The following is a 21,537-nucleotide window of genomic DNA, read 5'->3' as shown; positions in this document are numbered from 1 at the left end:
AGAGCCCAGGCCGCGGGCAGCAGGCTGCACATGCCCGGCTGGAACGTGCACGCACCGGCACGCGGCGCAGACCTCTCCGCTCTGGGCCCCGGCGATGGGGAGAGAAGGGCTTTCCCCCACCTCCCCGGAGCATCCCAAAGCACCGCGAGGCTGGGAGAAGAGCCCCGACACCAAGACACCCGTTTCACCCTCTGTCCCTCGTCTCCCCAGACGAAGCACCTCGGCGGGGATTAGCTCTCTGGGAGCAAAGGTGCCCCTCCGACCCACTCAGAAAGGGGATTAACCAAGGGAACAGGCCCTCCCTGGGGAGCTCACGAATCCACCACTGGTAGGCATCTCTACGCCGAGCTTTCCAAAAAGCAGACGTGCTGCATTGCAGCCAGGAACAAGGGGCAGCAGTAGCTGGGCAGCACTCCCCAGGCTGCGCGGTGCCGGCCAGACTTGCGCAGTATTTTCTGGGTTTAAAATCCGGGCAACGCACGCCGGGAGAGCTAGACCTCTGGGATGGGGCCCAAACTACAGCCAGGCAAAGCAAAGGACAGAAGGCAGGGAGAATCGCCAACCTGGATGCCTGGGGACTTGTCTGGTCCCATAGTCAGGTCCAGACCTGCAAGGAGCCAATATTGTACGGAGGCGAGCCCGAACAGTCCTTGGGGAGGCAGAAATGCCCCCTGGGCTTGCAAGATGCTGGCAAAGAGGAGCCCCAGGGCACTGCAGAGGGGGGGACAAGACCCCCTTCTGCTCCTCGATGACCTCCTTCTGCTGCGCCGTTTCGATGCACCCTGCAATGCCGCGGCGCGAACCGCAGCCCCTCCCGGGCGGGGACCGTGCTAGAGAAAGGCAACGTGGGCAAGGCAGGTAAGCAGCAACAGGGCACCCAGCTCACTTCTCAGAGCAGAGCAGGGTTGTGGAGGGAGCCCCTTGATCACTGCGGCCCCGGATGGGTGGCAGAAAGGCGCGAGCTGGCCCTCATGGGAGGCCTCCCCTTGAAGCGCAGGCAGGGCGGCAGGTGTCTTGAATGGGGAGCCAGGAAGAAACAGGCGCACTGGCCTCCTGCAGAGCTCAGCAAGGAGTGCCTCTCCCCCTTCGTTCCCCTGCCCGGCAGCACAGCCCCCTCCAGGGCAGGGAGGATGCTCGTGGGCTGGGGAAGGGAGCACGGCAGCAGAGCGGGAGCTAGGGCAGGTGAACAGGGCGAGACGGAAAGCAGCGGCAGGATGGGCAGGGAGACCGCAGGGGCCCAGTTCCCCCGGGAAACCCTCGACGGGCTCCACCCCGCCGCCCGCGCTGTGTTGGCAGGGTTTCCATACCAACCCGGAGCCTCAGCCAAGGGAGCAGCCGTGCCTGCCTGCCCAGCCCCGCAGCCATGAACGTCGTCCTCTCCAGGTAAGGCGCGAGCCGCTGGCAGGCATGCTTGCCTTGCCCCCCTCATCTCACCCGCCTGCCTTGGGCGAAGCGAGGGGGCAGCCGGGCTCAGGCCCCAGCGGCGAGACCCCCCCACCCCGATCCAAGTCACGTCAAACCTTCCCTTCTGCACCGTGGGTACAAGCACGGCTGCTTTGCACACTGCAAGGACCCGCCTGGAAAGCCAGCGCCAGAAAGGGCTGCTTGACGCCAACAGCAGTGCTCTAGAGGTGCCCTAAGTGCCAAGAAAGTGTCCCTGCAGGTGGGCATTTACATACAGGCCAAGAAGGGATATCGTGGGTGTAGGTGATGGTGATGGCGAGTTTGCATGAACAAGACAAGGGGGCAGGGGTGTTTAATCCCAGCTGCTCCTCTACCAGAAAGATCCAAGGGATTATTATGAGCGTCAGAGTCAGGAGCTGCCTGTAGCCGTCAGCTCCTCGAGAGACCCCAGCTGGAAAGGAGCGACCGTTTTGCTCGAGGTTTTGTGCATCCCCACCAGGCTGCCGGCCAAAGGGCCCAGCGGTGGCTTGGCACAGCTCAGCAGCTGCTTGCACCGCTGGTCCCTGCTACGCCCCAACGCTGCGGCAGTCGTGCTGGCTCAGCTGGCACTGCCTGCAGATGCGCACACCAGCGACTGCACCAGGGAGGCCAGGTCCTGCATCCGAGGGGACAAAGCAGCCCTGCATGGGCACAGGGCTCACACTTCGGGCTGCAAAAGCAGCCCTTCGTATTGTCCTCTCGGCTTTGAGGGCACGAGGTGGAGGTGATGTCTCCCACCTACATCCCCCTGTTGAGAAACGTGGAAAGCAGCAGCACGAGAAGTGCTGCATCTGCTGGAGCTGTGAGCCTGTCAAATGTAATGTGGCCTGTGCCGGATCCATGCGTTTTGCAGCAGGACTAGCGCCAAGATCCTGCCGTAGGCTCTGCAGGGCCTCAAGGAAGAGAAAACACTCGGTCCCCAGAGATCCCCAGGCAGGAGGAGTTTGGCTGCAACTTCCTTCCTCCCCCGGCTTCGCTGCCAAAGGGGGAGGACCTAGAAAAGATGCCTCTTTCTCCCTCCCCAGAAGGCAGATTTTTTTTTTTTTAATGAATATATTTTGCGTTCCAGGTCAAATCAGCTAAATCGGGTCCAATTCATATCGATTGAGCAGAACGCAATTGTTCCAAAAACCGTATCGATTGAGCAGGCAGAACTCAAATGCTCTAAACACCATGTACGGCACTACGACTAGCGAGCATCCTCCATCCCAGGCTCTCACTCTGGGACTTCAGATGCTCCTAAACTCACTAGCAGGCATCCTACATGCAGGTCCAAGCCGGCAAGGTCTTGGGATTTGGATGTCCCCACCGAGACACTTGATGAGAGCCAAAAGGTTAGCGAAACCCATCCCTGGAAGGCAGATGAGGGCCGAGACAGGGTCAGGTCCCTCCTGCTGGCCAGAGACAGTTCAGGCTAGGCTGCACGGTGCCTACTGCTGCATCTCATTGCCTCCTCCCTCGTTAGGCTAATTCACAATTTACAGCTAGCGAGAGCATCGTGGCTAGGGACTGGCTCCTCTTTCTCAGTGCTCACAGGGGGAGGGCTCTCAGGCACCTCGCACCTGTGACCCAGAAACCTTATCCAGACCCCTAATGGGGGTGGAAAAGATGGGTATTTTAACCCAAAGGAAAATGTCCCGCCAGGGAGTTTCACGTGGCCCAGAACGGTCTGGTTAAGCTAAATCTGCAAACCGAGGAGGGCTCGGGGAGCAGTTGCCGGTTACTGCAACATTATTGATTCTTTTCTAAACACCAGATAAGGCCCACAAGTATTTCCTATTCTTCTGCTGGCTTTATTTTCCAAGTCTGACGCTGTCCCAGGAGCGTGCGGGAAACAGGGGAACATTATAAAGTTCCCCACAAGAAAAATCTAACTGGCATTTTATTCCTTGACCTGCGACGTGGGATGGGGAAAAGAAACCCCGCTTGAGACACCGTCCTCTCCCACTACGGCTTGTAGGAGACCCCTGAGACAGGCCCTGTGAGACAGCCTCACTTTAAAACACAAAAAGAGCAGTGTTTTCAGGGAAGCAGAGCCAGGCAGAGGTTGGGGACAGATGACTTGTCCTCTACCATCCCACCAGTGCTCCCCTAGCCTGGCTAGCACTCTGTCCAGGCTTTCCACTAGCTCCTTCAGGAAAACACTTCACCTTCAGCCTGGCAGCACGCAGGTCTCTGACTCAGTGGTCTTCAACCTTTTTAGGCTCAAGGCACCCCTTGATCCTTTGGAAAATGCCAGCTCCTTGTTTTCATTTCTTTTTTGACCTGGCAAAAACAACAGAATAATTCTTCTGCTGCAAAAAAACAGGTCAGCCTGGTCTTGAACAGCAGGGATTCCTGACTGAAAGTCTCGGTTGCGCACCTAACAGTGCTTGAAAGGATCTCATGGCCCCCTGGTTGAGGATCACTGCTCTGACTTTCCATTCCCACGAGGTTTTCACCCGAGATCGTCAGCAGGTTGTTCCTGAATTGTTCCATCCTGCGTACTTCAGCTCCATCAGCACGTATCGGTAGGCAGGTTACATCGCTCCCCACCTCTCCTCCTTAGCCAAGCTGCATTCATTTAAGCTCCCTGCACCTTTTCCCAGGTGTCAAGCCCTCCGCCCACCCCTTGCTTGCAGGGCCCTGAACTCCGTCCTGGTAACAAGCTCCCAGAATTAAATGCAATCAAGTCGCACTGCAAACATGACTAGCTCTACCAAGTAGGGGAGATGGGAAAGACTCGGGCAGCAAAGTCTTCGCTGCAGTGAGACCACAAGGTCCAGGCACAGCCCTGAGCTGCCAAAGGCAGAGAGCACGCAAGAAAGCCCTCTCTGCACGAACATGATTTATTCTCAGCACAGCACCAGGTCGCAGGGGAGGGGGAGGCAGTTAACTGCAGCGCCAAGACCAGAGAAATTTAGGGCCCTGCTGGTCTTTTGTGTCAAGCTCACGTGATGGAGATGGAGAGGGAGGGAGATCAGCAGGTTTTATTAGGTGATGCACAGCTGCAGAACTCAGAGCAGAGTCGCTGGGGGAAATAGGCATGGGGTCTGCTGGCAGCAGGATCTTTCCCGTCCTTCAAAGACTGGAGGAGGGTCTGACACCGATAGCTTGGGGATCGGGGTCTCTAGCTGGGGAGGGCGGCCTGACTCCAGCTGTTGGCTTATAAAAAAACAAACAAACAAAAAAACCAATTAAAAAAAAAAACACAGTCCCTAATTGCCGCACGAGCTCACTGGTGCCACACAGGACCATGCCTGTGAGCAAAGAGGAGCTTAACACAGCTCCTAATGGCTTGCCTAAAAGGAGGTTCCTTCGGGGATCTTCTTAGGTAGAAAAGACGCCATCTAAGAACCGATGCCCCTTTCCTCCCAGAACGTGTCCGGTCCCTTTCTGAGTCAGCTTCCACCTCATCCGGTGGCAGCGACTCCCACACTTTAATTGCACATTTTGTGAACAAGAACTCCCTTTTGTTCGTTTTCAACTTACTGCCTACTACTTACATGTTGCGACCCCTAGTTCTTGTATAGTGAGAGAGACCATTACCTCGAGACCATCAGGATTCAGGTTCAGGTCTCAGCTGCAGTACCGTATAGGTCAGTGAGTCTCGACTTCTTTGGACTCGAGGAACTCCTCGTTTGACTTAAGCCACCCCTCCCTGGACTCGAGGCCCCCGCCATAACTTGTAAATCGAGTGGCACTCCATTTCACCAACTAATTCACTTATTGCAATGCTTACCTCCTTGCAGAGAGGCTGGGCAGTGGGGTGGGGGGGTGCTCTGGCAGGAACAAGCTTGAGTTTATCTACTCAGTTTATATCTAAGTATCCAAGGGATCACTATCAAAGGCATCACAGGGTTGATTTAAAGAGATGGGGACCTGGACATCGGTATCTTCCCATCCATACTGCATAGGCCTAGCCAGTGCACCAAACAGTTCAACTCCATGCTAACGAGAACCTTGCTCCCACATGTTACAGCTAAGTCTGGCAACCAAAGGCTTTTAACATGCACAGAATAATGGTCGCGTGCTGTTGCCAAAAGTTGGAAGTTCAAGACAACGACACAGCTTCTTACAGGGCCTTATCACTCAGTGCACGCAGAGGGGCCACATGCGAATGCCTTCCAGAAAACCGGTCCAACTATTTGGAAGGCAGCCTGGACCAGCCGCCTGACACTGAACGTTTCCAGCTACCAGAGCAGGCCCTTAAATAAGTCACTTTTCTCCAGAGGCCGAGATCCACTGGGTTCTTGCATTTCTAACTTTGCTGATTCGGTGGTCAACTGACAACAGGGATCTAAATTTATGTGTGTGCAATGACCAGTTGGGTGCACAGTTCTCCAATCTGCACGTGCAAGAGCCCCATGCTTGACACACAAAGCCGTGGTTTTCTTGATGCAAGAGAGAAATCGTCCAGCTCCAGTTTCTGATGCTAAGGCCGTTGCAATGGTAATAGCCAGCTAAGCCAATATGCTTCTCTCCCCAGAGATAACCAAGTGAGGATCATGGAGAACACAGTAGCCAATGCAGAAAACTACTTTGGCCAGTTCTGCACGCTGATGGCCTCCTATGTCCGGAAGACTGCTAAGCTCCGGGACAAGTCAGACCTCCTGGTCAAACAGCTCCTCGACTATGCCAACACAGAAAACCCAGAGCTGAGAAGCACCATGAAAAACTTTGCGGAGGAATTAGCCAAAGTGCAGGATTACCGGCAGGCTGAGGTAAGAACCGTCTGAAACGCACAACCCTGACACAAAGCCCAGTAGCAGGGCAGAAAGCAGTACTGCTCACACGTCTGCTTCTGTCCTAGGCCACCCGTTGACGTCCTATCCTAAGAGGGATAAACCCACAACTGCTCTCCCTGTTTGTGGGCTGAGGGCGGAGATCTGGGCAGCACCGATGAACCTTGCCAGCGTCTGAGCGAGGAACCAGGCGAAGCAGGGAGAGCTTTAGGGTTGAACATGTCTCAGCAAACAAGCAACCCCCAGTCTCCCCCTCTCCAGGGATTGTGGGACCTTTCCTTGGACTCACCTGGGGAGGAATTTGCAACCCTTTCCCATCCAAAATCTTGCTGGGCCTTATGGGTTCCAGGACTAGTCATGCTCAACAGTGCTTTGCATGCCTACAAGAGCCGGGTTCAAATCCAGCTCAGCCCAGGAGTGAATGTGCTGCCATTGTAGCTTAATGGCCTAGAGTAAACGACTCTCCTCTCTGGTCCTACTAAGAGGTTGCTGCTATAAAAGTTATCGGTGCCTAACCATCCCTCGAGATGGGTTCCCTGCATCAGGGCTGATCACAGCAGCAGTACCACGGCCAGACCGCAAGACTCCCATCTGCGTTCGGATGGAGTTTGTCACATTCTCCCTACACCCCATGTGTGAATTTCCTCTCCCCACTTAGGTAGAGAGGCTGGAAATGAAGGTCATCGAGCCGCTGAAGCTGTACGGAGTCCGTCTCAAGCAGACACGGGTGAGTACCACGTCACTGGACCGCCGTGGTATCCCAGAGCCAGCCAGCCCGGTAAGACTATGCCTGTTCTATTCCAGGCAGAAATCAAGAGGTTCAACAGCGTCCGTAACAACGAGATAAAGCAGCTGGAGAAGCTGGAGAGGCTGCGGCAGAAGTCACCGTCAGACCGGCACACCATTGTATCCTTCCCGATACCAGCACAGGGCCTGGGGCATGGCCTCCTGCTTGCACACGCAGCCAAAAAGTAGTGGGCGAGGCAGTGAGGCAGGGGCAGAGGGAGGAAGCCGAGGCTCAGAGGCTTGTGTTTCACTTTGGCTTCCTTCAGATGTTTGCATGGAGCAGTAGGGTCCCACCAAACTGATTGGAAACATCCCCTTGTCGGGAAACCGCCAACCCCAGCCAGGGAAAGCCAAAGCAGATGACAGCCTGCTGACGGCTGGGGAAAGAGCTGAGCTCAGATATCAGAGCACGATACAATGAGATTTATGGCTGGGAATCACTGACTTTCGCCACACATGTCCCATGTGAAAGGGGAGATTTCACACCTGCCACATCCAGACTGCATCTGGCCATAAGTGCTCTGGGTCTCTTCCTCCCCAGAGCCCTGCTCTACAAGTCTGTCTCTGCAGGGATTCAGCAGTATTCTCAGTATCAGCACTCACTGAATTAGGTGCGAGAGAGGAAGGGGGTGAATTTCCCTCCCACCTTCCACTCTCCAAGGGAAATTCGCCTTGTTACAGCCCCTTAGTAAGACAGAAGATTTCCTAAGGGATCATCTAGACAGCTCAAGAGATTTCCTTCTGCTTGGTAAAAAATATTTTAATGAGCAGCTCTTTCCAAAACCTCTGGGTTTTTTCAAAGGAAGCAAGTCTCTGCTGAAAATCCCAGAAAATACTCAGGGGGGGAAGCAGTAGTTTGACATCCATGGGCGCTTGTACACGGCACGATTGTGCCACCCATCAGCTCTGTTTCTCACAGGCCAGGAGCCAGTGGCACGTGGGTCTGTGCTCCTGATTTGCACACACATGCAGCTTGTTGGCATTTTCAACACGGGAATGAAAACATAGCAAGAAAAACCGGCAGGATGGAAATCCTATGGTGTCCCATGGACACTCTCCGTCTTCCCCACACTGAGTAGAGCTGGGTGGAAGTTTGGGATTTTCAAAAGCATTTTGGTGAAATTTTCAGAAGTTAAAAAAAAAAAAATCTAAGGGGTATGAATTTTGGGGGGGGGGGCTCGGATAGCTGCACTCAAACAGCGACAGACTGGTGCCTTGTACAGATGGATGCCCAGGTAGCTAAGGAAATATCTTGCTTCCAAGAAGTTCCTCATTGGATATAAAAATTGCCATTTACTGGGTCAGACCATAGATCCACCCTGCCCAATCTCACGTGTCACAGAGCGGAGACTGAAAGAGACAGTGAACTGGATTTTTTCCCCCGTTCCTCTCCCACTTCCAGCATTTAAGGTCTAGGAAGTTCAGAGGCGGTGCCCCTAATGCCTCTGCTCAATAGCTACTGATGCACCCTTCCTCCAAGAACACGTCCAGTCTCCTTTTGAATCTAATTAAACCATCAGTTTCCCCAACATCTTGTGGCAATGAGTTCCCCATGCTAACAACAGGCCGTGTGAAAAGGAACTTGCTTTTGTTACTTTTTTGGCATTGTGCTGTTGACAGCCTTTAAAAGACTCCAATAAGTCACAGGCAAGGGTCAGCCTATCAAGAAGCAAAATTGCTTGCACGGTTGCCCCAGGATGGAAGCAGCTTAGAAAAGCGAGTTAAAATGGGCAGGTTGAGGAGGAGGAATCGTGCCATTTCTGGGCCCAGCTGCTTACACAGATGCGTAGCCCAAAGCAAAGGAGGTCTATAACCCACGCTTGTCAGCTGGTTCCTTGACTGTTGCTTCAGTCCCAGGTAAGCACACGCTCCTCTGCATAAAATGTTAACCGGGCGCCTGAGGTACGATTTCAACTGGCAGATGGCAAAAGATTATCAGGAGAAAGCGCAGGTGAGTGCCAGAGACACGCTAGACTCGGGGCAGGGCTGAGGGGAGCAGTGCAAAAGCCGTCGCTGCAGTATTTATAATTCAGCGTCGTCTTCATGGATCCGCTAACATCAGGCGTTGCAATCAGGCCACGGCTCCCGTCCTCCGCTTTATTTTGGCTGTAACCTAGTTGCGGCAGAGACTGCATCTCACTGGCTGAAAATCCTCCATCCACCTGAAGGCAGGGGAGCGGGGTTGACAGAAAATGGGGTTTGGGGCTGAGCATTTTCTTTGGGAAAAAGACCTGCTTGGCAGGGGGGAGGAAGGGGGAATTGCTACTTTTTGCCCCCCCGCCCAAAAAAGGGACAAATCTTCAGGGTTTTTTTGGTTTTTGTTTTAAAAGAAGTGTCCAAATCCCCAACAGAAAACACACATTTTCCAACTGCCTCTCCCCCCCTCGTACGTCCCGGAGGTGTCGGGTACACCATGCCATCGACTGCATCTGGAGCGGCTCCAGCGGAGCATCCCGGCACATCACCCGATGGCATGGGCCTCCATGCAGCCGCTCCTGCTCGCACGGGCGGCTCAGGGTCAGGCCTCAGGGCTCTGGGGCGGAGGCCTGGTGAACACCGACTGCCCGCACGGCTGGACGGGTCACCCCCGGGGACAGGCAGATGCATCCCCTGCTGCATTGTATTCAAGGGAGGAAGCCAGAGTGACTAAGCACCCACTTATCTCAGGAGAAATCATCTTGCCAATTAGCAAAACCTGTGTACCCTCCAGAGGGGAGGCAGGGCCACGCGAGCGCCCCCCCGCTCGCCCCGTACCCGATCCCCGGCTCTGAGTCAGGCTCCATGTAGCATCTCCGCCGCGGTGCTCGTGAACGCGCTCCTGCTCCAGCGGTCCAGAACCGACGCTGCCTGCCTGGTACCGGTGACAGCCCTGGCCAGAGCTGCATACATCTCCCTGCAAGAATATTTAGCCCTGATGAATTCACTCCTTTTCTCCTCTCTTTTCCTGGCAAAAAAATCACCCCCTTTGTACAGGAAAGAATAATAGCAGAGCTCCCTGGAAGTGCCTCCGGCGGTGGGTGATGCATTTCACCTGCAGCCGCAATGAAACAGCTGCGTGCACACACGGCCTGCCCTCGCCCGCTGCATCCATCTCCATCTGAACGTGGAGCTCTTCTGCAGAGCTTCACCTCAAAGTGCTTTGCAAGGGAAAGACGATATTGCCTGCCCCTGTGTACAGCTGGGGAAACTGAGGCACAGAACAGCATCACGCAGGCCCTCTCAGAACTAGGAGGGCTGCTTCTGGCTGCCAGGTCTATAGCAAACCCCCTCTGCTTTGCTGCCCTGTCGCTTTAGTTTCATTAAGGGGACGTGCACGACATCATGTCAGGCTGGAATTCAGCACCTTTGCCACACGCAGCTTAGAAACGTGCCCATGCCCGACCCTGGCACCTATCTGCATGCGCAAACACTTGTTTGCATGTCTGCTGTACATGCCCTTGCAAAACCGGCAGCTGCTTTTTAAAATTCAGGCCCTGCATCTCCCATTTGTCCTCCACCTGACGATGGAAATGATTGCAAAGTCACATCCAGAGCATTATGGGGGCTTTCAAGAGAGCGGGAATAAGAAAGAGGAGCAGATGAGCTCTTAGGAAACTAAGATCTTATTGGCACACAAAATCCCAGACTAATCAAAAGTACCAGGAAAGGGGGGGAGGGGTACAGAGCGCGCAGTGCCAGGCAGGCAGAGCTGTTTCTTAAGGAAGAGTGCTCGGTGCCTCCCTGCTGTCACTCCTCCAGCTTCGACGGAGATCCCTCGAGATGAATCCAGCCTAATTCTCCGTGAGCGGTTGTCTCCAAGCATCAGCAGGGCAGGGCACTTATGAAGCCACAGCCCTAACGAGGCACACTGGTCCTTTGCTCTGCCCCCCCACAAAGTCCCCGAGTGCCCAGGCCACACGCGTGTCGGCAGCTAGTGGCAAACCAATACACGGGCCCGGGCATTACTGTGAAAAGACCTATGTGTGGACTTGCACGCGTGGTGCTCAGACCGGATAGAGACAGTTCATGCTCAAACCCATCGGGGTGGGTTTCCAAAACCACCGCTCATTTATTTCATCAGCGCCTTGGCTTTGCCATGGTAACCTCAAGGGGTTTCCTAGCTTCAGAGCCAGGCCTGCACGCAGGCAGATCCCAGTCTCAGACCAGAGGATGCAGGATGGGTCCCTACAAAGCATTATCGGACTGAAGCATTTACCGCTGCAATGGGGCGGAAGAAGGAAGCTGGTTGCAGCTTTCAGACCAGCTCTGTTTTATAACGAGGATCTCCCCAGGCCTGGGAATCCCTCTGTCACTGCTTGTGCCCTGGGCCAGGGAGGCACATGGCTGGGACTCTCTCCCTTTCGTATGGCGTCAGAGATCAAATCTATGAGCCACTGTCAGGTATTAATTTCTCCATGCGCTGATTCCAGCTACAAATCCCAGTATGGGGATTTGTAAAGATTGCTGCTTTCGATTAGGTGCTCTGCTGTTCGTCGGGCATCGCGCTCGCACGAGGGTCTGCCCAAGATGTTCATCTGGTGAAATGCTGTTTTGAAGCAGATCTCAGTCTGCTCAGCTTGGCCCACACTTCTCTGGCAAGGTCACTCGTTTGGTGTTGGTATAAAACGCAGGAGAAATAGGTCTGACCTTTCCACGCGGTCGGCACTCTCCATTGCTGCCCATCGGTTTGGTTCAGCATCCCCAGTCTCTCCCAGGTGCTTGTGGGATCCGCGTACAAATGGCTTATGACATTTGAGCCTCTTAAGCCTCCATCTGTTCAGGTCTTCAGTTTACACTTGGTAGAGCAGGTGATTTTCATCATCTCCTGCCTCTATTGCCAGTGATGATGTTGGGGTCTGTCTTCTTATATCACTTGGTTCAATGCCTGAGAGTACAGGAAATACATCTGTGCGTATGCGCAGCCTGTTATGAGTCTCAGCACACTGTTAAGTACAGCGTCAGGCTTTTTAGCGTGACAACTTCTAGATCATACAGGAGCACTGTATCCTGCTGGCGTATACACCGTTGCAAGTGCAGCGGTTCGGATAGCTTTTGACTGATGAGAGCTGGCACAATAACCACGCCTGAATCTCCTCGCTGGGCGCCGAGCGCAACACGTGTATCCCAGGTTTGCAATTTGATAAGCCCCGAGCCGCTCTCACCCTCGAAGGTGCATGCAGCTAGCCCATAAGACCTGCCATCCTGGGTCGGACCACCGGTCTACCCCCCACCTGTGACAGCAGCAAGTAGCGGGGACAAGCATCAGAAGTCTTTCCCACTCGGTGATGCTGCATTTCCTTCTATTTTAGGCCGAGTCCAGCGTGCACAAAGCCTCGGTCGATGCCAGCCGCACCACCCAGCAGCTGGAGGAAACCATCGACGAGTTCCAGAAACAGAAGCTGAGAGACATCCAGGTAAAAGGCACCACGCACAGCTCCGGAGAGAGCTACAGGAAGGAGCGGAGGTGGGGAAACCCTGCCTGGCAGCCAGACGGCAAGGCGGCCCGACACATTTAACTTAACAAAGAGAAGGTTAAGAGGTGACCTGGTCGCGGCAGGTAAGCAAATTTCTAGTAGGGTAAGGACTCGCTTCCAGCCGACGAAGGCGTACAAAGGTTAGAGAAAATCCAGCTAGAAACAGCGCCCTTTTTTGTTCAGCAAGGATCATTTCAGCCATGGGGATGGCTTACATAGGCCTCAGACACGGGACCCAATTAATGCAGAGTGCTTTACCCCACAGTTAAGTTACTCTGAAATAAGGAGAAGACGCATGACAGGCTCTCCTAAACTGGTTACCGTCAGCTCACGAAAGCTCGTGCTCTTTATCCACTCTGGGTAGTCTGTCGGGTGCAAACCTCCCCTGCCTTCTGCCTGCAGTAGATGCCATTATAGAGCCAGGCCACCGGATGGCAGGGAGCAAAGGGCTGCCCCGGAGTGGGTTTGGCACGCGTCCTAGGCAGTATAGCTACTACCCGTTTCCAAGAGGCCACTTTCCCCTGGACGCGAGTGATTTACTGCATAATAGGCCTGCGTGCTGCGCATCTGCCCCGCTTTTATTGCGCAGTAAAGGCGATTTACTACGTCATAAATGTGTCTCGTGCCCGTGCCTTCAGGAACGCTGTGCTTTCCTCCTTACTTCAAGTGTTTATATCAAAACGGGACGTTTCTTTCCAGCTCAGACAGAAATAGATTTCCTGCAGAAACCCCCAGGAGAGAGCCTCCAGGATTACAGCACCCCTTTTGGCATTAAGAGTCTAAAAATCCTCCCATCTCATCCCTATACAGTTAGTCTGGGGAATAGGGTCTGGGGCACAGCTTTGACTTCATAGGGAGGCCTCAGAGGACAAGAACCTGTTTCCTTCCCACCCTCTGGATGGCAGTTCCTTGTAGCCAGCATTAATAAGGATGAAATGCCGTGGCGTGTACAAGCACCCCATAGAGTCAAAGGAAGCCCCTTCAGTCCCCATCAGTGCCATTCCCTCCCTGGCCAGAAGGCAGCATTATTAAGTTAAATGTATTTGTTTCCCTTGTCCCTCCCTGCTTTGGTACTTGTGCTCTCAGTTCAAGTCTCTCCCCCCCCCACCCACCCAGGCCTTCCCAGAAGTTAGGGCACTTAGGAGCAGAAACGTGCTCATTCATGCTTCTGTTTCTTGCAGAAGATTTTCTTGGACTTTGTTACCATTGAGATGGTTTTCCATGCCAAGGCTCTTGAGGTCTTTTCCAGTGCCTTTCAGACCCTGGAGGACTATGACTTGGAGAAAGACCTGGAGGTACTTGGGGCAAAAACATAGCCTTTGTACAGACACCCAGCACTTGCATGGCAATGTCCATCCACAGGCCTCAAAACAGTTTACAAGCAGTAACTCAACCATTAAACGTCCCTAGAAGCAGGTGTTTTCACTCAGTGTTTTACACACTGGGAAACTGAGGCACCGAGTGGAGGTATGGCATGCATAAGGTCACCGCAAGTCTTGGGAAGTGAAACCAAGTGTCCCAACTCCCAGGTGCTGGATTCAGCTATTAGATCAAGGCTCATGGGGAGGTGGGGAACATATCCCCAAAGTGTGACAGCAGCATTCATGCCAGCTACACTCTGTAACGTTAACATCTGAAGTCCTGCCTGGGGTGTAGTTGCCCATGACACCAGATTCGATCAATTAGATGAGAAAGTCCATCAAATCCATCACCATACAAAGCTGCCAGCTCTATCTCCCTTCCCAGCCAAAATTTGTCCCCAGTATTAAATCCCTGTGTGTACAGCGATATCAGTGCCCCTGCCCCCAGTTCCAGCGACGGCTTCCCCCACTTGCAGGCGCTCTCTGCTGCCCATCAGGATTGCTTGCTGCTAGCAAACCCCGAGGCAGAAGCTGTTGCGAAGGACACAGGGCTCTGATCTGTCTTGATCTCCACCCAGCGAGGAACAGAGGCGAGCGCACTGCGTCTTGTTGAGAATAAGCCCACTCCCCCTCTCCAAATGATTTGTACAGCAGCCGACTGAATTCCCCAGCCCAAATCCTCTCCCAGCAATTTTGCTATTGCCTTGAGCTTAAACCTTGTGTGCTCTTTTGTGCCGACAGCAGCTTGGGCAGCCACAGGAACTATTCTTCTATAATTCCCTTGTCTCGTTACATTCAGTGCCTCGCGCGTCCCGTGATTGCTCTTATTAATTGTTCTGCACCAGCCGGCGTGCAACGCAGAGCTCTCTCCTCACGGGTCGCTGCTGGCATTGATCTTTCTTTTCCTTTTTCGCCTCGCTAGGATTTTAGAGCTAAGATCCACATCGCTTCTGGCAATTACAACGCGAGGCCAGGCAGTGCTCTGAATCCCTCCCCCACCCTGCCGTGGTCCACAGGCAGTCAGGTGAGAGACACAATTAGAAACGATTGCCGTCATAATATTTTGCCTTCAAATTAAAGCCCGGCTCCCACCTTCCGCGCGGAGCCTGAGAAAGCAAATTAAAACCACTCGAGAAAGAAACAGTTCCCGGAAAGCGACGGTCCGGACTCCAGCAGCTAATTGGAGGTGGGAGGGCAGGCCAAATGCAGCTGGAGCCACCCTACATCGTGACACGGATTCCCCCAAATCATGCCTGAACCTCAAGTTCACGCCGACCTCTTTGATACGGGGCCCGATGATAAGCAGAGCTGTCACAACAGATAGAATAACATTGGCTAAGTACCAGCGACATGACTGCAGATGCATGGTTTGCTTTTGGGACCACGTGCTTTATCTAGAAGTCTGTGCAGGAAACAGGCACAGCTCATTTCAGAGGCGTAGACCTGCAAGCGAATGCAGCGTTAAGGCTCCAGCAACAAAGTTCAGGTGCAAAGGGAAGTTCACTCTAAGCCAGAGGTGTTGATTAAAGTTCAGGATTCAGCCACGTACCAGTGGTCCTCGTACTAAAGGCCAGAGTCCGGCCTTGCCCTGCTGAGAATCAGGAGTAACCTCCGAAATTAGAAGTTACTTCCGATTTAGGGCAACACAGACAAGGGCGCCGTCTGAAAGGAGGGTCCCCACAGGGGCCCAGAAGCAGCAACCCATGCATTGCACTGAAGCATAACAGATTTCCCTCTCTTCATTTCTAGACCGTGCAGAGCGTCTTAGGGAAGATGGTTTTGAGCGAAGAAGACACGCTGCAGGACCTCAGTGATACAGAATATGCACCGATTAGACGGTAACATGAGCGGTGCAATTAGCTGGCCACGATCATGACAACTGGACATATTTATTCTTCATTTCTTTACTGAACCTTCAATTTTCCATGAAGACAGGGTCCTGAAGAAGTTTGGAAACCATGCAAAAGTACCGAGATGACTCCAAGTAGCGCAGTCAGTCTCCGAATTAGAAGGAAACCAAATGTTTTGTTGGCTGGTTGAACATCCTCTGCTGCAGCCTGTAGCATGGGCCATCTGCTGGCATTGCCTTGCCTCATTACAAACGAGGAACAAGCCCCAAAGCCACACGTTGCAAGTGTGCCCCATGCAAGGACGGCGGAGAGCACTTTGTAGGAGCGCACAGCCCCTGAGGGCTAAAATTTAGGAAGGTGAATTTGTGCCCAGCCTCCTGGAACCCAACAACATCTGCCCATCTGCGAGGCATGGCCCGTACAACTGGGTGCAACCTCTGAAGAGGCACCAAAACCCTCAGTTAGCCAAGACATTTATACAGTCACCACAGACGGACTCGAACTAGGGATGCCAGAGGCAGGTCTGACCCTCTTACCAATGAGATATAGGTGACCTAGTCCCACTTCCAGCTGCAATCAGGCAGTCCCTGGGTTTCCATCAGTAAGTCTTCCCAACGGGTCTGCTCCCGCAGCTTGCAGAATGCCAATGGGGTATACACCAAACAGGCCCAAGGCATCAAAATATTTCTCCCACGTTTCACTTCACCTACTGTTTTGCAGCACTTGGTTCCCAGTCATTCCCACAAGCTGTTCCCGTGCAGCATAATAAAACAGCAGCATTTTTCATGCCTTCCTTTATTTTAAGGTTAACTTTGGCACCGGGGGAAAAGCACGGAGAGTGGAGAGGAGCAGGAAGCAACCTTAGTACACGCTTGCTCTCGGTGCCCACTCGCCCTCCCATCCCTCTCTGGTCCCTTCTCAAGGGCTACTAGGATTGCCTGCTGTGGGGCCAGTGCTTTGCTAGGCCGCACCCTGGCATCTCTCTTCTTCTGCTGGCTGGGCTGCCTGCCCCTCCAGACTCCAAGCTTGGAGAGCCTGAGGGCGACTTTCTTTGGGCCGCCCACTGCTTCCCACATGTGCCTTCGTGATGGCATTTTCCCTAACTCACCAGGAGTCCCCTGGAGCCCCCTGCCAGGGAAAACTCCTCAAATTAGCACTCGTCGCTTTTGGAGCCCACCTTCACCGCCGAGAAGTCCTACCAGCTTGCTCCCCTGCTGCGGGGCTTCCCTCCAGGTGGAAGAGGCATTGCTAATTCGCAGGGCTTCTGGCTGGTGTAATTAGGAGGCCTTCCCATCCCACAGGGTTTTGCTCTTTGCACCCTTTTCACCTCACCTGCCAGCACCCAAAGCCCAGTTTGCACTTCAAGGTGACTTGGAGAAGGGGCCCATTATCATGGTGACCTGCAGGTCTGCAGGGATCGTTGCAAATATAGCTGTCCCCACCGCTGCCCCTGCCACCGTCATGTGAGCCCTGGCTCCGGGGGGCTAACCACTCATTACCGCAGGCAGTGATGCTACCAGCACCCCTAGGCTCAGCTCCACACTGCAGGCCAGGATGGCTTGGCCTCAGCTGCACAAATTAAGCAGCTCCCAAAGCGCAGGGTGCACCTCCAAGGAGCGACGAGAAGACCCTGCTTGTGCTGCACCACCCTTGGCCCTCACTACCCATCATCCTCACAGCATCCCGGGCGGCAGGAAAGAAAGGACTTGACCCCTGGCCATTTAGGTCTTGAGCCGATGCCCTAACCACTGAGCCCTCCTTCCCCTGTCGGCAGCCCCTGCACTTATGGCTGCTTCCACCCGCTCTGCGCCATGCGCATAATCCTGTACTCAATGAAAAGGCCTCCACTGAGCTCTGGACCAGACCTCAAACCACAGCTACGGCCGCCGCAGAGCCCTCGGCCCCATGCAACATGCTCGCAGCACCACCAGCCGACGAGGAAAGAGCAGAGCAGCTGGTAGCTCTCGCCACCCCCGTCCTTCCCCCCTGCAACCTGATGAACACGCGGCATTTCGGCAGGGCCCGGCTGACTCGGAGACCCCCCCCTTTTGGCACACAGCCCCGTGCCGCACACACCTGACCCGCCGTGATGTCACGCTGTCGAACGTCCCAGCACGACGCCCGGGCATCCAAGGAGAAATGGGTCCCATTGATTTTTCCCTTTCAAGGCGCAGGCTATTTTTTTCCTTCCATCAAGCAGCAAATATGCTTTCAGTGCAATAAAGACTGCTGTTCAGTCTGCGGAACAAATGGTTAGCGCCAGCCATTGTACGCAGGGGTGGGAGGGGGGCCGACATGCCGACTTAATGATGGTGATTTAAGCCATTTGGAGCCATTTTCATGGTGCACGTACAGCGCGGGGAAGAATCAAGGGAAGGAGGGAGGGGACACACAACCGAGTGCTTAAAAGGGGAGAGAGAAGCAGCCAAGAGGCGGCAAGCTGTTCACCCCACGGCTTGGCCAGCCCAGCCCAACTCAGCCCCCCCTCCTGACCCCAAATCAGCAACCTGCCTTTGCCCTGCTAACAACAGCTGCTCAGAGCAAAGGCCAGCTGGCAGCAGTGGACAGGGGAGCTTTTACCCCTGCTCCCTCCCCGGCACAGCACAGAAAGCCAAGGATCGAGCTGGCATCCAGGATCTGGTGCTGGCCTTGCAACGGAGCCCATTTTGCAAAGCTAAAGCTGCAGCCAGGGATATGGGTAGACCGGCAGTGCAAGGGCTGAACCCCCCATGCTTCTGCTGCTGTGGAAATGGTCTGGGGCAGCAAGAGCTCTCCAAATGAGGCCTTTTCTCTCCGTGCCTGGCTCTGGCCCTGCACCATGCCAGCAAAGCGCCTGTGTGTGCAAGTGCACCGCTGGCAGGGACCCCGACTTGACTGCACGCTTCGCCTGCGTGCCAAGTGCCCACCGCTGTGCCCTTTCCTTCACGGCCGGCGCAGGGAAACTCTGGGCAAGGGAAGAAGCCCCCCACTTTTTCCTCCTCTCGCAGCAGGGAGCACAGGGGTGGGAGTCATCACAATTGGACTTCAACAGCTGGCTTTAATAGCCCAGCTTCCAGAGAAGCATCCAGGCGATGCTGACTCTCTCGCATGCCCTGAATGCACCCCCCGGGAGGGTTATACAGGCTTGGAGGCCGGACGGCACAGACCAAAGATGCCCAGCAAGGGCCCGAGCAGGTTTCTACTGCCATAAGGACAAGACGTCGGTTCCTTCCTGGGCTCGCTGAGCAGAGCTGAGAGAGTCTCTGAATGTCTGGTTCATATGCGGCTGTCTCTGCATTCAGAGCTGACCCCTATTAACTCCCTGGTACTTCATCTCAATAGTCCCTGACACTACATGCGACCGCATTTGCATTCAGCGCCTGGGGCTGAGCGCCCCGGAGCCCCAGCGTGGAGGGATCGATGGGATATTGACACACTTGTCACGCGGCATTTACCCACATCCGTGTGCACATTGCAGGCATATTTAACTCAGATTGGAAAAGAGAAAAGTTCAGGGCCCGGCCACGGTGCCGCCAACTCAAACCGGGACCGGGAAACAAGCTGGCAATGATGGAGAGGTGAAATCCCAGAGAACCGGCAAGGATGGCATCGCTTGAACTCCCGCAAGGGTGCAGGTAAGGGGCCTGGGAGAGATTTGTCACTGTTCTCCCTGCAAAAGGGGCATGTCTGATGGGGATGGGGGTGTCACTAGACATAACTTTCTGCATGGCTCTGTCTTGCAGCGATGGCACCTCCGCAACCCCGATGCTATCGTCCTTCCATATTCACACCGAGCATTCACCATGAGCACGGTGGACAGGACAGAGTCGCTCCTGCTGCAGCAAACCCCAGCAGGAGCAAGGAGCGGTGCAGCAGAGGAGCAAGGAGAAGGGAGGAAAAGACAACTTGCAGCAAAACTTTGCTCCCTCTCGGGTCATCAGAGAGCGCATCGAGGGCTGCTTTCTACGATCCACAACCCGGTACCCCAGGAGCACGTAGAAGGGGGACCTGGCCCCCAAAAGCCGGAAAGCCACCGTGAAAGGCTGAATGAGGGCCACGAGCCTTACCCGCCTCACTGCCTGATGTCCATAGCCCCCGTGGTCTCTGTGCCGGGCATCCTTCAAGCAACCCCGAGGCTCAGCTCCTGCGGAGAGGAGGAGAAGGAAACGCAGCATGAAGTTCAAGGCTTGGCAGCTCCCCTCCTGCCAGCCCCATGCTGCCTGCTCGCCCCCACGGCTCCTGCTCCTATCCGCACACCCGCGTTTCCTCAGCCCCCCCAAGCCACCAGCCGCCATTCACACCTTGCACCTCCGCGGAGAGCCAGCCGCTTTTGGATAGCCCCTTGCAGCATCAGGGCCTTCAACCTGCTATACGGACAAGGCTGCAGGGGGATGCCACTACCTCGGGGGTCCCCCAGCACCCACGGAGGTGACCCAGGACCAGACCCCACAGAAACAGGGCGCTGGCAGAGCGCCGCTACCCAGGCCGCGGTTCAGGCTTCTGCAAGCATGGAAGCAGGGACAAGGAAAACAGATGGGTACATGCTTGGATGCCATCCTGACCCAGACCTCAAAATCGAGGTGCGCCCGTGACACCAGCGTTGCCATCCAAGGGGGACGCTGAGTTATTCAGCTCGTCCAAAAGTGCCAGATAGGCTGTATCTAAATCAGGTTGCAAACAAGCTGCATCTCCGCGGAGTTACCTCCTCCCCCCTGCCCCGCTCCCTCCTTCCAAGGCTATTTTTGAACCGAAAAAGCAAGCTGCCAAGGACTCGGCGCGCTTGGAGCAGACCTCAGCACTGTGCCCTCCTCTGCTCGGCACTTCTCCTCCACGCTCGCGGCCCAAGAGGAGCTACAGCTGCGTCCCTCAGAGGCACAGCTCCCTCCCCGCTGCAAAGCAGCTGACCCTTTGCCCTCGCTTGCTCTTCTCGGGGCCTGGCAATATCGGGATTGCAGCAGGCTTCCCACAGAGCGCTCCCGAGCCCTGCCCTCGCCGGATTCACGCGGTAAATCCCCGCGCCGTGATTAGGGCGGCCGCTCACACGGCAGGCTGCAGCTGATGGCTTTGTGGGACACCGGCTGCAAAGCAATTTCATGGCAGGGGCCAGTTCATCCCCGTTGCAGCAAAGGTCAGGGTCAGAGGATGCCTCGTCGGCAACTTGTGAGCTATCCCTTTTGTTAGGGCCGACCCTAGAAGCAAAGATCGGGGGCCCTTCGGGCTGGATGCTGTTCCAAACCCATCCTGGCAGCCCCTGCCCCGGGGAGCTTACAGTCCAAATAAACATGAGAGCCTGGCTTTGCAGGGGTTTTCTGGGGCTGGATTCACTTGAGTCTTGGTCTTGCCTATGTGGCAAGCTATTGAGAGCAGACGGGACACCAACCGCATGCCAGAAGTGTCCTCGCAGAGGCTGTGCGGCCACTGCAATTCCCACCCCGGCTTGCCGGGCACCAGCTTCCCCTTGCACACGAGCTGCTCCGACACCACTCAACGATAGGTGTGAGGCTAGCCCGGCAAGCCTGTTATCACAGCGATAAAACAACCTGCCTCTCAAACAGATGGAGAAGGTCAATTAGCAATTCAAAGCTCAAAACGCTATATAAAGGCTAAGTATTATTACCCTGACATTCAGCTTGGCCAAACCGCAAACAACAGCCATCGTAGGTGTTACCCCTCATTAAAATCCCCAGTAATGAGTCACTGAAGCATTTCAGCACAACACGTAGCGCTACCCCACATCAGCATGGCACCTGGGTCCTACAGGCTGTGCCCCCCCCTCCCAGTTTGGATACGCAGGTCTCCCAGCAAACTAGCGGTAGGCTTCAAGGTCTCACTGGGACATTGCCGCTGCCTGGGAAAGCCCGAGTCAGGGAGCACAAGGGAAACCACAGCTGTGGTGTTACCCCAGTCCTTGCACAGGGGGTGAACAGGACATAGCAAGGAC

The 21,537-nt window shown here is 54.8% G+C and overlaps 1 protein-coding gene across 1 annotated transcript; it reads left to right on the top strand.

Annotated features, from left to right (window-relative positions):
- The first annotated feature begins 1,184 nt into the window (after window positions 1-1,184).
- CIBAR2 (CBY1 interacting BAR domain containing 2) lies at window positions 1,185-17,755 on the top strand. The gene is made up of 9 exons (XM_090063491.1): window positions 1,185-1,383; window positions 5,912-6,146; window positions 6,826-6,894; window positions 6,972-7,073; window positions 8,805-8,810; window positions 12,242-12,346; window positions 13,588-13,701; window positions 14,690-14,791; window positions 15,517-17,755. The coding sequence occupies exons 1-9, from the start codon at window positions 1,364-1,366 to the stop codon at window positions 15,607-15,609; spliced, it is 846 nt and encodes a 281-aa protein (XP_089919617.1). The 5' UTR covers window positions 1,185-1,363; the 3' UTR covers window positions 15,610-17,755.
- The last annotated feature ends 3,782 nt before the right edge of the window (window positions 17,756-21,537 follow it).

This window comes from Crocodylus siamensis, chromosome 9, assembly GCF_052110815.1.
Source record: "Crocodylus siamensis isolate JL-2025a chromosome 9, ASM5211081v1, whole genome shotgun sequence".
Classification (NCBI taxonomy): Eukaryota; Metazoa; Chordata; order Crocodylia; family Crocodylidae; genus Crocodylus; species Crocodylus siamensis.
The sequence above is the reverse complement of the archived record's forward strand: the minus strand, read 5'-3'. Positions and strand labels throughout refer to the sequence as shown.